General features: G+C 43.1%; 1 protein-coding gene across 3 annotated transcripts in view; it reads right to left on the bottom strand.

Annotated features, from left to right (window-relative positions):
- Window positions 1-81: 81 nt before the first annotated feature.
- ASCC1 (activating signal cointegrator 1 complex subunit 1) overlaps window positions 82-16,895 on the bottom strand; it is a 98,860-nt gene continuing 82,046 nt past the window's right edge. For all 3 annotated transcript variants that reach the window (XM_045783145.2, XM_045783147.2, XM_045783146.2), the window contains one exon: window positions 82-9,080. In XM_045783145.2, coding sequence (XP_045639101.1) covers window positions 8,964-9,080 — 117 coding nt within the window. In that variant the 3' untranslated portion in view covers window positions 82-8,963. The remainder of the gene's footprint in view (window positions 9,081-16,895) is intronic.

Below are 16,895 nucleotides of genomic sequence, written 5' to 3'. Positions count from 1 at the left end.
CCAGCAGGGGCCGTGTCTGTAACTGTAGCATCAGCATCACGTTTGACATCATCATACCTGGTTAAAAAAAAAGGGAGAGGAAAAAAAAAAAAAAAAGAAAACGAAAAAAAGGAGGGGGTAGATTTCAAAGGGAAGCACTAGATGAGAGCGCCAAACGCCAGCCAACCGCAGCAGAACCCAGCCCAGCCTAGCACTTAAGGAGTTGCAAACCAAGGAATCCAAATCCTGAGATGTCCCTGCTGTCCCCCCAAGGGTGGAGAGCAAGAAAAAGGGCCCTGGGGTCTCCCCAGGGAAGATGAGCGTGGGGAGGACACAAATCTCTCCAGTTACAAAGCCAGTAGGCTCAGGTGTCTAAAAGGGAATTTGGCTACAGACACTCTTTCTGTCTCCCCTTGCCTGCCACCCGGAGGGGCCTGTGCCACAGCCGTGACAGCTGGCTTCCTGCGAGTTATGGCTCTGACAGTAATGGGTGGCTTCGTTAAGACAAAAGCCATAGGACAACTGGCTGCCTCACAACTATTGCTCCCCAGCCCCTCATGCTTGTTTCCAGGCAAGGCCGAAGCACTGAATGGCTGGTAACAGAGGCAGATGTCCTCCTCCCCAAGCAGCTGTTTCAGGGCTATCACCCCTTTTGTTAGCCCTTTCTAGGGCAACCCTAAAAGGCGAGCGTCTGACCATTTCATCTGCCTTGAGGCTGCACATTTGGAAAAGGCACATTTGTTCGCGCTTTTGACTTCAACTTGTTTCTAATAAGCCACTGGGGAAGGGGGTTGGAGGGGAGGCTGGTTTTGTTTGAGGTGTTTAGGTTTTTGTTAAAATTGTGACCCTTATCGTTGCCTGTAAAAACGTGTTGCCATCCCAGCTGGGAAGGCTGGAGGCTGGGCAGTCCCAGGATCAGAGCAGAAACGGGGTGAGGTTTACATTACAAATAAATGGAAGAGGAAACATGGAGAATCTGACAGGACAAAACATAATGAACTTTTGGGACCCAAGCCCTAGATTGTGTTTTTATAAAGACTTGGCTGCTATAGTCTTTAAAAAAAAAAAAAAATCAAAGGCAATGAAAAACATGATCTTAATCGGTAGGAAAAAACACAGGTTAGAAGGTTCATAGTCACCCCGAATCTGGCCTGCCTGGGAATTCTGACTGCATCAATGGCTTGGGCTGGGGTCCCCTTGGGAAAACAGAAAACAATAGCTCCTTTCCGTGTTTTCTTTACCCTTTGCAGTTGGATTTAGGGGTGGTGCTGCAGGGCGGCTCTGGCCGTTGATGTCCTTATCTCCCAGTAAATACAGTAGCCTCGCCGGGCTGTACAGCAACTCTGTATAATGGGAGAGCAGTTTCTTGTCAGATAGACTGGGGGTAGAAGCCCACTTACCAGCTGTGTTATTGGGCAGGTTCTCTAATCTATTTTCTCTCTAATGCTAATACCATCTATCTCAAAAGAATTCTAGAAAACTCATGTAAAACTACATACTAAGCAGGACAGTGGGTGTTTAAAAAAATGTGAGTTCTTTTCTCAGGTCTAGAAGAGAAGGCTCTGATGCCCTATAGTTCTGAAGACATCCTAAAATTTTCCATCTTTTCCCACCGTCTCAATCCTAGTCTTAGCAAAGCTCATTGTGTATTTCCAAGGCACTGAGCAAGTTAGATTCTAGACATAGCTCTCCTGTTCCAGTGCTGTCTTATGAAGTCCCTGATCTTCTAGAATTACCAAAGTTGCCTAATAAAGAGTTTGGGCAGGCACTGACAAGATGCCCATCAATAAGACAAGAGATGTTTCCAGACTTTTGAAGGTCAAAATGTTTCCCACACTGCTGGGCAGCTCCTCCACTGGCACTGGTCTCCGGCAACACCTTCAAGCTGGGTCAGCTGATTCGCGCTGAAAGCAAATCAACGAAAGTCTAGGACTGTTAGTTAAGCCAATAGCAAAGCTAATTTAGGGAAGAGAATTCAATTTTCCAGATGACAGGTAAAAGCGTTGTAGAAAATAGACAATTATAATTTATAAGGAAGGAAAAGTTTTCCTAACCTTTGAGAGAATTACGAGGTAGGCCTTTTCAAATGAACGGGCCCAAAAGCTGCTGGGTGCGTTTGTTAAATGGTACATATGTTTTATGCATTTTTCTGTTTGTATTTAGTACCTAGCAATACAAAATGGAGGAACCTTAGTTTCTAAATAAGAAACTTAAATTTAACATCTTTGAAAGCATGTAATCTCATGTCTAGATGACCTCAAAAGCATTAAAAAAATGCACAAAGATATTCAATCCAGAATTGTTTATAATAGCCAAACCTGGAAACCAACTCATTGTCAGTCAGGGACCAACTAGTTAAAGTATAATACATACACACAATGAACTATTGCGAGATATTAAAAATCATGTAGACCTGTATCTGGTGACAACTAAGGGACCCACTACATACTGCAGATGAGGAAAGCTTGTTATAGAAGACCGTGTGTAATAAATATAATCCCATTTGGAAGGGGTATAGTCTGGTACAGCAGTTCTCAAACTTTCTGGTCTCGGGGGTCCTTTACACTAAAAAATTATTGAGGACTCCCACGAACTTTTGTTTATATGAGATATATAGACATAGATATCATCTATTGTACTTGAAAATAAAACTAAGCCTGCCTCTAAATTTTGCTGTGAACCTAAACCTGCCCTTTAATAAGAAACGCCTAAGAAGTGAAAAAATGTTTAAAAATAACAATAAGGAACCCATTACATATTAACAAAATAATGTATTTTATGAAACACAACTATGTTTCCCCCCAAAAAAAGTTAGCAAGAAGAGGGGCACTGATTTACCTTTAACATCTGGCTCAGAGGAAGACAGGTATATCAGCTCCTGCACTATAGCAAGTATATTAGCTTGTTAGGACTGTTATGACAAAATAGCACAAACTGGGGGGCTTCAACAACAGAAATTTATTTTCTCCAAGTCCTGGAGATTAGAAGTCCAAGATTAAGGTGTTGCTAGGTTTGGTTTCTCCTGAGGCCTTTCTTCCTGGCTTGCAGATGGCTGACTTCTTGCTGGGTCATACATGGTCATTCCTCTATGCACGCACATGCCCGATGGTTCCTTTTCCCTTGGTTGTAAAACAACCCTTTATTGAAGTATTTTCCTTTCTAGTTCTTAACTGGACATGTCACCACACCACTGCTGATGCCATGAAGGTAGCAGCCACCCACCCTGCAGCCCACGGATCAGGGCAGAGGCAGAAACTACCTCAATCTCGGCCTGTCTGTCCTGGACGGTCAGTTTCACCATGATCCTCAGACCCTTCCAATCACCAGTTGCCTTGGTAATGTCATCACCAACCTTTTTTGAAGAAAGACCCAGGGGGGCCAATCTCAGAGGCCAGGGGTCTGATGTATCCATATTTCCTCTTCTTATAAAGACATCGGTCAGACTGGATTAGGGCCTACCCTAGAAGCCTCGGCCTCGTTTCTACTTGCTCACCCCTTGAAAGACTCTATCTCCAAACACAGTCACATTCTGAGCTACTGGGGGTTAGGGCTTCAACATAGGAATTCCTAACACAGTCGCATTCTGAGCTGCTGGGGGTTAGGGCTTCAACGTATGAATTCCTAGGGATATAATTCAGCCCATAACAGCAGATAAAACTGAAAATAGTAAGAGCACAGGAGAAATACTCAGAGCAAACTGAGTTAATATCTAAAAACATATTACTTATAATGTTAACCTGCCAACTTACAATATTCTAGAAAACACAAAAATATACGAGCACATAGTCCATTAACCATCAGAGTGATGATGTCACCATGTCATATAGCCTCTGGAAAACTCCACTGTACACTCACTAGAATGAAGAAAACAAATAATACCTTAGTAGTTTTAAGAAAATAGTGTGGATCTCACACATAGCCCTAAAAGTTCCCAGGGATTCCCAGGGGTCCAGAGACCACATTTTAAGAAATGGTGGTATAAACTGTTATGACCTCAGGCAAATCTCTTAACTTCATTAAGCCTCAGTCTGTAAAATGAGGGTAATGATAATACCAACTTAGGTAGACTACCGTAAAGATTAAAGAGTTAATACTCAGGCAGCCTGGGTGGCTCAATTGGTTAAGTGGCTGACTTCAGCTCAGGTTATGATCTCAGAGTCCTGAGATTGAGCCCCATGTCGGACTCCCTGCTCAGCAAGGGGGGGGTCTGCTTGAGATTCTCTCTCTCCCTCTGCCCCCACCTCTGCTGGCGTGCTCTCTCTCTCTCTTTTTTTTTTTTTTTAAAGATTTTATTTATTTATTTGACAGAGATAGAGACAGCCAGCGAGAGAGGGAACACAAGCAGGGGGAGTGGGAGAGGAAGAAGCAGGCTCATAGCGGAAGAGCCTGATGTGGGGCTCGATCCCATAACGCCGGGATCACGCCCTGAGCCGAAGGCAGACACTTAACCGCTGTGCCACTCAGGCGCCCCTCTCTTTCAAATAAATGAAATCTTTAAAAAAAAAAAAAAGAGTTAATACAAAAATGACAAATGTGAGCATTCCACAAATATTAGCTGTTATCTGTAAAATGTTATTTAACAATTTGATATGATATGTGCTTAAATGCATAGGGAGTAGTAACTTCTGGATGACGAAGTTTGTTTTTAAACCAACATTTAAACTGAAGTATAAAATACGCATTGAAAAGATCATAAAGCATAAAGGGTACAGCTGGATGGCTTGCCACAGGCGAATATATGTGATCTTTTGTTTAAAAGAGCATTTTATTAACAACAGCAAGGAAGCTATTAATAAAAACCAGCCCCAACGGCAGCCCTTTCTCTCGCCTGCAGCATCCTGGCATATCCATGTTCCCTGGGGGCATCAAGGGAGAATCTGAGAGGTGCGTTCCTCAACTCAGTACACACCCCTGGTGCCGTCGGGTTCCCTTCAGCTCCAGGAAGAAAGCATGGTGCAGACGTGAACCCAAACACGCTTTGGGTCTTCGCGAAGCTGTATTCTCATCAGTGTCCAATGGAGTAAGTTCTGGAGCTTACTTAACCACCAGAAGAAGTGACTTTAATCATGTTTCTACCACAGGAATGGAGTTTGTCCAGGGCTAACTGCTTGTGCCCCCTCCCAAAAAATCAAGATTATTCTCCTGTGACAAAGTTTCTTATATAACAACACAGACCTTGTGTGATGATTGCAGTGAGAGACCATTTTCCCTCTTCCTCTTTAAGGAGCTGACAGTGAAGTCAGTACCTCAAAAACGGGCTGGAGTGATGGGAGGTGCGATTTAACTCTATTCCATGCAGAGTGAATTGCTAAGTGAGATTTGATTATAAACACAAGTAGCAAATCTTCTAGCATACACCCCATTACAATTTGGTGAGGGGACCCTGAATCTTGGAAAATTCTTTTTTTTTTTTAAAGATTTTATTATTTTTTTATTTGACAGAGACAGCCAGCGAGAGAGGGAACACAAGCAGGGGGAGTGGGAGAGGAAGAAGCAGGCTCCCAGCAGAGGAGCCCGATGTGGGACTCGATCCCAGAATGCCGGGATCACGCCCTGAGCCGAAGGCAGACACTTAATGACTGTGCCACCCAGGCACCCCATGAATCTTGGAAAATTCTTACAAATTTCTACAACTTACAAGAGTCTAGGAAACACAAAAGCACACAAGTACATGCTCCGTTAACCATCGGAGTGAAGATGTCACTATGTCATGTAGCCTCTAGAAAAATCCATTGTAGAATCACGAGAGAAGGAGAGTGAAAAAGGTAAATTACTTGTGAAAAATTACTTAATAATACAATAGGTCCTAAATGCACAGTTATCTTTGAATTTTAAATAACAGAATCTCCAATTCTACTAAGAATTAGGATTTGGGGGCACCTAGCTGGCTCAGTTGGTAGAGCATGCAGCTCTTCATCTCGGGGTTGTGAGTTCAAGCCCCACGTTGAATGTAGATATTACCTAAAAAACCAAAATCTTTATACCAAAAAAAAAAAAAAAAGAATTTAGGATTTGATATACAAAGTTACATTTTCCAAAGATAAAACTTAAAAAAAAAAAAGATTTACTGGAAACATAGGTCATAAATCTCTGACATCAAAAATAAGACATCTTTACTTCCTGGCCAAGGCTGCCAGGTGGCAGGTGTGGGAAAGAACCAGTAAGAGAGAAGCACCAGGATGAAATGAGGACACCAAGCTCCGCTGTTAGCTCTGCTATCCAGTATGATCCCTTGGAACACTCATTCCCACGTGCCATCTAACCACTGCCGGTAAATGAAGTAAAATCTCAACTTAAATTCAAACAAACAAACAATGTTCCTAGTAGAAAGTGTCTGGAGAAAACCCAAGCCTGGAGGCACTCATGTATAAGTTCTGGATGAATGATACAGCTATGCTAGGGAGTCAGTGAGGGCAACACAGTATCCCAACACACCCCGATGAAGGCAGTAAAGCTAAAACTGTACGATAATGCTAAAGAAAAACACAGTGACTCCAGAAATTCATTTATTCACAAATGATCTGTGCTGTCACACCGATGAACCAATCTGAGCAGCACACATAGCCCTTACTATGTATTGGTGTTAACGCATAGGGTTCAGAATGAACCCTTTCAAATAGAAAGAATTAAGAAGTTGTGGTCCATATACACAATGGAATATTACTCAGCTATCAGAAAGAATGAGTTCTCAACATTTGCTACAACATGGACGGCACTGGAGGAGATAATGCTAAGTGAAATAAGTCAAGCAGAGAAAGACAACTATCATATGATTTCTCTCATCTATGGAACATAAGAACTAGGATGATCGGTAGGGGAAGAAAGGGATAAAGAAAGGGGGGGTAATCAGAAGGGGGAATGAAACATGAGAGACTATGGACTATGAGAAACAAACTGAGGGCCTCAGAGGGGAGAGGGGTGGGGCAATGGGATAGACCGGTGATGGGTAGTAAGGAGGGCACGTATTGCATGGTGCACTGGGTGTTATACGCAACTAATGAATCATCGAACTTTACATCGGAAACCGGGGATGTACTGTATGATGACTAACATAATATAATAAAAAATCATTAAAAAAAAAAAAAGAAAATTTTTTTTCCATACCAAAAAAAAAAGAAAGAATCAAAATGAGAATAAGAAATGAAGAAATAAGGGAAGAAAGAGGGGACATGGAGGGAGAGGGATGTGAACAGAAGGAGATGAAGGTGGGCACGAGGCTGGAGCTCCCCAGCAGAGCATGTGGCCGGACTGATGGGTTGGGGGTGGGGACCTGTGCTGGGAGCCCCCTTGGCCTGGTCTGCAGAAAGGAAGGAGGAGCTTCTGCAGCTGACCCTGCCCCAGGGAACTCTGCATCCTCCTACCCATACTGTCACTGTTTCTTCTGCTGCGGCCCTAAGAAGTAACTATAAAAGACCTATGATACTGTAACTCCGTCAGTGGCCTGGGAAGGCTGGACGGTAGGGTAAGGTAAGGAACGGGAACCTATTAAACATAAAAGGGTGCCAACTTCAGAAAAAAGAGGACCAGAGTAAAAGATACAAACTTTTATTGTGATAAGGATAAAATCCTGAGTAGTAAATGAACGGAAACCAGGATCACGAAGAGATCCCTCCACGCCATGTTCATAGAGCACTATATTCCCAAGGGCCCAGGGCCGGCTGAATGGATAAACAAAGCGTGCTGTACACGTACCATGGAGTATTACTTGGCCTTCTTTAAAGGAAGGGAATTCTGACAAGAATGTAGCATCCGTGCTACAACATGGATGAACCTTGAGGAAGTTACGCTAAGTGCAATAAGCCAGTCACAAAAATGCAAATGCTGTAAGATCCCACTTACATGAGGTATCTACGGTAGTCAGATTCACAGAAAGAAAGTAGAAGGGTGGCTGCCAGGGAGCTGGGGGAGAGGGAAATGGGGAGTTGTTTAACGGGTATAGTTTCAGATTTGCAAGACGAGCAAGTGCTGGAGCTGTTTCAGAACAATGTGAGTATACTTAACAATGTTGAACTGTACGCTAACAAACGGTTAAAATGGTAAACCTTATGTTGTGTGGTTTGTACCACACTAAAAAAGAAATTCTGGGTAGTGATGAAAAGTTAAGGTACACGGGCGCCTGGGTAGCCCAACTGGTTGAGCATCTGCCTTCAGCTCAGTCGTGATCCAGGGTCCTGGGATGGAGCCCAGCATCCGGCTCCCTGCTCAGTGGGGAGTCTGCTTCTCCCTCTCCTCCCCTCCCCCACTCGTGTGCTCTCTTGCCTGTGCGCTCTAGCTCTCTCTTGCTCTCAAACAAATAAACTCTTAAAAAAAAAAAAAAAGTTAAAGTACAGGGGTGCCTGGGTAACTCAGTGGGTTAAGCGTCCGACTTCTGATTTCAGCTCAGGTCATGATCTCAGGGTCGTGAGACTGGGCTCCGTGCTCAGCACAGAGTCTGCTTGGGATTCTCTCTCTCCCTCTCCCTCTGCCCCTTCCCCCGCTCTCTCTCTCTCTTTACAATAAATAAATAAAATCTTCCCCAAAAAAGTTAAGGTATAAAGGGAAGTAAAAACCAAACCTTCTAAAACTGTAGACATTTGATTTAGGTGGAGAGAGTAACAAAACCAAGTCTTTAATTCTCTTTTAAAGTATTAACATGAAAGAGTTTAATGGCTGGAGCATAATCAGTAGGTGTGTAAGAAACAACGTGAATCTCAGCTCCGGTGGGGCTTGAGACGTACATTTCCAGACAAGAACTTCAGAAAGAAAGAGGTAGACACTGCGAAAGATGAACAAGCCAAGGGTTACAGAACCACCCTGTGCCCCCAACCACCTTGGCTGACAGTTTGAGGACTGTGGACAACCATTAGAGACCCTGGTTTGTGTGGGGAACCACCCAAGAAAGTCACCATCCGAATTTCGACATCCCTCTTCAGTAACTCAAACGAAGATGCTTTCCCTTGGCACCTTGGGAGGACTCCAACCTCTAGCGCTTCCCAAGATCCACCTCAGGAGAAGTCAACTTGCCCACAGGAGGCGTAGTTCCCAAAGCTGTCTACGGTGAACCTCTGAGAGATGTGAATTGAATTGAGCTTCAGGGTACCGAAGCAGAAGTTCTCAAACAGCTGAAAAGAAAGAACGCAAACCCAGGATGAATATTCAAAGAAAATTACAGATGAAAATAGCAAGCATCAGATTCTCTTGCAAAAACACTACGACAATCCCAACAAACCTTTCTCATGCTTTTTCCTTTCAGTATTTATTCTGAAAAACAATCCTGGAGAGAAGGGATGGGAGTGGGAGTGAGAAGAGAACAGAAGCTCTTCTCTCTGGTGAATTTTAAAGCCTCCTCTGATAGACGACACTAAGGAAAGAGGGCTGAAAAGTCAGTTCCAAAATTTATCTACTAACCGCACATGACCGAGAACTTGTAACAAACATCCCGGGGCCACACTCTGACTCACAGCACCTAACGAAGCTGCTTGATGACGTCCAGTTCCTGACTCCACAGGACCATCATAAAATGTGACACAGGACACTCCTCTACCTAGTGAACAACATTCGGTAGAAGCACCCACTAAAATAAATAGAAGATAAGGCTCCTAAGCCACCAGTGATTCTGCCAACCCCGTGAGGCATACCAAACAGCCCTCCACTGGATGATATCACACGTGCAAATGATAATATTTATCAAAAACCTTTTACTCAATTTGGATGGAAGCCAGCATCCTAAAGTAAACGCACTTTACTACAATTCTTTACTTTAAAAGCTTTCAAGTGTGTCAGAGGAAGGGATGAGCTATATTCTGAGAGGGACCTGCCCTCGTGATTAGCACATTTATAAGGCAGAATCCAAAAATGACATCAGAACTCATCTCAGATGGGCATCTGGGTGGCTCAGCGGGTTAAGCATCTGCCTTCAGCTCAGGTCATGATCCCCGAGTCCTGGGATCGACTCCGGCATCGGGCTCCTTGCTCACTGGGGAGCCTGCTTCTCCCTCTGCCAGCCACTCCCCCTGTTTGTGTTCTCTCTCTGACAAATAAATAAATAAAATCTTAAAAAAAAAAAAAAAAAAAAGAACTCATCTCAGAAAATTAACTGCTTAGATAACGGTGTCCAAGTGTAAAGGGCTCACCTTCTTCTGTTAGGATGCAAGAGTTGCCATTTCTTAAAATGTCAGTAAAATCCCAAGAAAGCCAGCCCTTCCACACACATACCCAACAAATGCCTGGGTAGAACCTAGGGTGGGCCCTTTGCACATGAGCAAGTGACTGTCTCTGCACTTATTTTTATACAAGCTCCATAGCCATGGACTTCAGTCACTGTCGCCTTTCCTCTTCCTGCAATTAGCAGCCTAGCAAAATGCCTGGGGTTCATTAAGGCTAACTTTATAAAGCTCAGTAAATATTGATTCTTCCACCTGACATCAACTTGACCCCAAAGATCTATTTAGAGGTTGTATGCTGCATGGTCTTGTCTTTCAGAAAGGTGATCAGCTCTTGCCTCATTGATTTACACAATTAACTTCTCTTCCTGGCTTCGGCAGCCTATTCAAACCATATCCACCCTTTTGTGTAAAGAAATACAGCCCGACACGGTTATCTGCTAATCCCTTTGCTGAACCTTAATTTGAAGTGAAAGCCATGTCAACATGACTGGCAGACTTATAGCTTTGCAAACTGAAGCCTTCTAGGTACAAAAAAGATATAACCAAAGGGGCAATAAAGGACAAGACAAAACAAAACTAAAAGAGAACTCATAGTACTTTCAACAAGTTACTTTTTCAGGATTAGCAGCCGAGGGGTCCTCTACCTTCCACTCCCTGTGCCTAGGTTTCCCAGCGCTGGAGCCACGGCTCGGAGCTGGCAGGTGATCGGCCTCTGACTTCACTTAGCCTTCTGTTGATAACCTCCGGATGGCACGACCTGCCAGGGAGCTCCTCATGCTTCAGGTGTAAAGTAAATAGTAAATACAGTCAGTAGACTGAAGTCAGTCTACACTCACGCCCGCACACAGGAGCGGCGTGACAGCGCGTGCGGGATACTGCCCACTGTACACGACCAGAGTGGCCAAGATCCGGTAGGATGAACAAGCCCAAGTCCCTTCCTTGTAAACTGTAAAGCGCTGCTGAAAATGAAGTATTTCCTATGATGCTTTTGACATCTCTCTGCTCTCCTTAACCCTAGACTTAGTTTACCTTTCTGAGTTGCCATCTTCTTTCATACCTTTGATAATGTCACAAATGGCTTTCTTACCCAGAAGTCCCGAGTGCAGAGCTGATCTTCCTTTAGCCCTTCCTATCTCCGTGCTCTTATTCTCTCTGTATGTCAACGAAGATTTCGTAACAATTCTTCACCGTTTTTGTATTCTTTAGGCCTTGTTATGTATCTTTAGTCTTAAGCCTTTCCTTTAGTTCTATCAATTATTTCTAGTGACTCATTAAAATATAAGCTCTATAGAGGAAGGATCTTTTATGTTATTCATAGCTGAATACCACTGTATGCTGGAACCGTACCTAATAGACTGTGTATGATCAATAAATATTTGCTGGAGAGAATGTCAACAAAAACTAATGTTGTACAAGTCTGTGTACCTTATCTGAAAAGAGAAAGCTATGACATGGCCTTGTTCAGACTGGATTTAAAGGTCTTACCTACAAGTCATCACCTTGAAACCCTCGAACAGGACTCATCAAAATTACATTACCTCTAATCATATCTCAACTGTAACTAGTTGTTAAGAAAGAATTTGTAGTTAGCAATGGAAATTTCATATACTTCTTTAAATTTCTTTGTGTTTCTTATTTGTCAAAGCCTAGACCCCTTTCTTAGCTCAAATTCCTGATCTGGAATGTCACTGAGCACTTGATGTGATGCGTTTTCATGCAACGGCATACGATGTGGTTCTGTCTCTCAAGTGCTTACCATCTAGTTAGGGAGATACGGTACGAATCAGAAGAGAGGAACTTCGAGGACATGGGTGTGTTCACCTTGTGAAAAGTTACTGATTTACTCTGTGATCTGTGCACCTCTGGATTATGTTCTACTTCAGTGAAAAAGTTTACCTAAAACAACATAGGTGGCAAAGGTGAAACGTGAGAGGGGACGTCCAGACAACCAGTACATGCATCGAGGCAAGAAAACAATGGGTGCCGAAGGCTGGGCACCTAGGACAGCCATCGGGATGGAGAAGACGGGAGCCGAGCGAGGCCACGTGAAGGCAGAACTGGGCACGGTGGGCCAGCCAAGCAGACCAGGTTAGGTGTTTAGAGGGTCCCTAAAGAGTCATAGTGAGAAAGACCAAGTAAGGCTAGAGACATAAGGACAGTGAATCACACAAACCTCCCGAGGGCCGGGTTCAGAAGTCGGACTCCATTCTAGATGGTAGGGAATGAATGCAGGCTTCTGATCAGGGTGGTGGCCCAACATGAAAACCCTGTTCTAGGGAACCTGAACGGGATGTGGTATACTGTGGCATCAGGAGGAGGGACCGAGGGAAAGTAAGGGAAACCAGGGCAGTAGTTCAGTCAGATATTGAGTGTCTTTTTGACTAAAATAGTAGTTGCAGGCCTGGAAAGATTGGAGCAGATGTGAACTACTCTGAATGAAATTCAGAAAAGACTCTGTGACTTTCTGGGTGTGGGGGAACCAGGAAAAGAAGATGAGAAAATCATGGGTGACAGGGTAAATATGAGGGTACCGCTGACAGTGACAGAACATTTCTGAGAGGGAGCTACTTTATGGGGAAAAACAAACAAAAATGTCAGGTCTGTTCACACTCTCACGGACACTTCTTTGGCTAGATGTGTCCCAACCCCCCTCCAACCTAGAATTTTCCTGTTTTGTTCTGAGTATATGTACTCACGACATGAAATCTGTAGCACAGTTAAATGGGAAAATATCACTATAAAAAGCCTTACGACTGTTCGTTTTTTTATTGAGTAGTAGTACTTTATATATTAGGAAATGAACCCTTTGTCTACGTTATGAATTCCAATACAGCGCCCGCCCCGTTTGTCATTTGACTTTGCTTAGCATGGTTTTTACCAGGTCGACTTAAATTTTTGCAAACTCAAATGTATTGTAACAGGAGATTTTTAACACAGCTACTAATGCCAGTAGTATTAAATGTATATTAAAAGAGCAGAGTGAGCAATACATACCTAAGTACTGACAGCAACGCTAATAAAATAAAGATTGTTGCCAACTTATTGGGCATGTGTGCCAGGCATTACGCTGTGGGCTCCACGTGACTATCTGACTGCATCTTCAAAACCCTAAGCAGCAGATACTAATTCTTAATTCCCATTTTACAGCTGAACCTGAAGTTTAGAAGGCAGCAACAACTCCTACTTTGCCTGCCACCTCTTATCTGGAACCTGGTATAAGAATCGGATGGCTCTAGTTCAGCTGGAAGAATTTTACTTGAATCCTGGATGAAAATGAGCATGAGGGGCTCCATTTAAATTAGGTACCTGAAAGGGGAAAGAGGGAAAAGCTTCAAGTATAAAAAGAAAAAAGAAACTTGGTTGCTCTCTCTAGAGTAAAGTAGTTCATGAAGAGCAAAGAGGTCTATTGTTTGGGAAAAATTTAAATTAAAAAAGAATCCTGTCAAGGTATTTAAATCATGCTGAGTTTTTTCTCCTCACTGTTGTTTTACAACAAATCCTTTGGGTATTTTGAAACCTAAACCATTTTCTTTCTGAAAGCATCTCTCTCTCTCTCTCTCTCTCTCTCTCTCTCTCTCTCTCTCTCACACACACACACACACACACACACACACACACACACACACACACACAGCCCTGTTCTGCTGGAAGCCAGCATTTTTTAAAAAGCCTGCTGTGAAGGAACATAACAATGAACAGCTACACAAAACCGCAAATATTTGATAAGGAAATAAAATTAGGATTGAAAACGTCAAATATTTGGGATACTACCTGCAAGGAGTAAGTACCAATTTGGAAAATTTTAAAAGAAAATTTAAAATCTAGGGGCGCCTGGGTGGCCCAGCTGTTAAGAGCCTGCCTTCGGCTCAGGTCACGATCCCAGGGTCCTGGGATGAGCCCCGCCTTGGGCTCCCTGCTTGGTGGGAAGTTTGCTTCTCCCTCTCACATCCCCCTTACTTGTGTTCCTTCTCTCGCTGTCTCTCTCTGTCAAATAAATAAATAAAATCTTAAAAAAAAAAAAAAGAAAAAGAAAAAATTTAAAATCTAAGTAAGTACAAATATGATGTTTGAGGGGCACCTGGGTGGCTCAGTCGGTTAACTGTCTGCCTTTGGCTCAGGTCATGATCTCAGGATCCTCGGATCGAGACACAAGTCGGGCTCCCTGCTTGCAGGGAAACTGCTTCTCCTTCCCCTCCCTGCTCGTGCTCTCTCTTGCTATCTCTCTTTCAAATAAATAAAATCTTTTATAAAAAAAAGTATAAATATGACGTTTGAAAACTGTTGTGCACAGAGCTGCTGTCCTTTATTGAATACTCACAGTATCTTTAAGAAAACAGAATAAACTTTCCCTTTCACCAAGGGAGAAATGTGAACCATCAAAATGAAAGGTTTGGGTCTGTTAAAAATAAAAATAAAAACAGGCCCCAAATGGAGTCACCTGTGCTAAGCCCCACATCAGCAAACCAAGACTTAATATCTAACCTAATTGGATTTTCAGCCTCTCCCAGGAATGTGACCTTTCACCGGTCTGGAATTCCCTGGTCAGCAATGGTGAGCTCATCTGCCTGAGAGACAACCTGCCCTCCCCTAAAGGAAGGTGACCTTACCTGAAACAAACCACTTCTTGCTGGAAACTTCCTTTTTCTACCCCCATTCTTCCTATAAAAGCCTTTCATTTGGCACAGCTCCTTTGAGCTCCTTTCTATCTGCTAAGACAGGATGCTGCCAGATTCAGGAATCATCTAAGTCAAGCAGATCTTTAAATTTACTCAGTTGAAATTTGTCTTTTTTACAGGTCAAAACCAAGGCTTCCCTGACAGAGATGTACCAGATAAAATCCAACCATCCTGCTGTCCCCTGTTCACATGATCTGTGAAGCCTATCATTTCTTAGTTTGTTCGTGTTTGTTTCCTACAGAGAACACAGAGGGAATTATTGATTTCTAGCGATGTCGTGGTATACACTGAAAGAAAACAAACAGTGAGATTTCAGGGCTAACTGTGGTCATTTTTCCTTGCATTCATTTCAGACCTTCTACTTCTTCCTCCCAGGCCCTGTGACACAACCACCAACGACCAGAAATAACTCCACGTGTAACTAGGCTGCAAAGATGAGACTAACAATCTCAGGCATAGGTGGGAAAGAGGGTGAAGAGGAGCCTTCTTGTACCTGTGACCTCAAGCCAGGAAACGGAATGAATGGTCAGTCCTCAACAGTATAGTGACAAACCTGCTGGGGGTCTCTGCCCATGCGGCTTCCCAAATGAGGCTTGCTCTCTTTCTTCTTAGACAATGGGGTGGCCCTCTCTCAAAAGATCTCTCCTTTATAGAAATCTAATTTTTGGAATGGGAGGGCTCAGTGAGCTCTTTGCCATCCAACACGGCAGTTTCCTCTGATTTCACCGAGAGGAAATTCGTTTCAAACTCCAAAATAAAGACCCCAAGTATCTAAGTCCTGTGAAATGTATAATCATTCCCGGTATATTTGAGTTAAACTAACCCTCAGAACATAAAGTAGTACAACTGGAAATAAATACTGGTGTTCAATTAATGCAAGTATTTAGAAGGACATACTGGGTCCCATTTCTCCAGAGGAAGGGATGCTCCCTATTGTTTTCATGTGCGGCACGCAGACTTTTGAGACCCAAAGTAGAAGAAACAGGAATATCAAGTGCATGACACTTTGAGGTTTTCCCAGTGTTTTTCTTCCATAAGCTGTTTTACCAAGTTCTGTTTCTTACAATTACTCCCCAGGTTACAGATAAAAGTAACAGTAAATAACACTATTTTGTACTTAATAACAATGCTTACCCCCCTACCTCCCTACCAGGGATGAGGATGAATGGAACAGAGTCTGACAAGCACGCAGAGCTCTGTAGAAAAGCATTCCCAGCATGAAGCCTTGCTGTGGTTAAATAACACCTTTCCTCTAAGGATCTAAAAGTATCTCAGAAAGCTCATTAACCCTTCAAAAAATTGCTGTGATGCACACCAGAGCTGAGCTTTATTATTTAAAAGAAAAGAACCAGGCAGGCTAGGACCACTAATATTGGGATGCAAATTTAAGAGATGCCAGGCCCAGGCCCAGAACACAGGCCGGTAGAAGGCCACATCCACAAGGTGGTGTGTTATGTGCATCACAATTTGAATAACAAATCTGTGCCAAAGAACGCCAAGAGCGGCAGGCCACGTGTATGCAATCAGTCCACAAAGACTGGGTTCTGTGGCCTGGAATGAGAAACTAATAATGTGAAAAGCTATCATCACAGCCCTTGGAAGATTCTAACTGAAAAGCAACAAAACAAATAACAGTATATTTCAGAAGTGTTCTTCATGAAATTGGCCTCCACGCGCAAGATGAAGACTTTCGGTCATAGACAGAAAGTAATGGACAACAGACTAAAATGATAAAAGACCTGAACAGTATCACAGCTCTACATGTGTCACAGTACTAATCTCACTTAGAATTAGGATCACAAATAAGGGTTTTTTCCACAAATAAGTTTTGTTTCAAAGTTTTTTTTTTTTTTTTAAAGATTTTATTTATTTATTTATTTGACAGAGATAGAGACAGCCAGCGAGAGAGGGAACACAAGCAGGGGGAGTGGGAGAGGAAGAAGCAGGCTCATAGCAGAAGAGCCTGATGTGGGGCTCGATCCCATAATGCCGGGATCACGCCCTGAGCCGAAGGCAGACGCTTAACCGCTGTGCCATCCAGGCGCCCCTGTTTCAAAGTTTTGTTGTTAAAATCCCCCTAACCTAAAAAAATGAT

This window comes from Ursus americanus, chromosome 6 (genome assembly GCF_024610735.1).
Source record: "Ursus americanus isolate L20-20 chromosome 6, mUrsAme1.1.p, whole genome shotgun sequence".
NCBI lineage: Eukaryota > Metazoa > Chordata > Mammalia > Carnivora > Ursidae > Ursus > Ursus americanus.
Note: the sequence above shows the minus strand (reverse complement) of the source record. Positions and strands in the feature narration are given on the sequence as shown.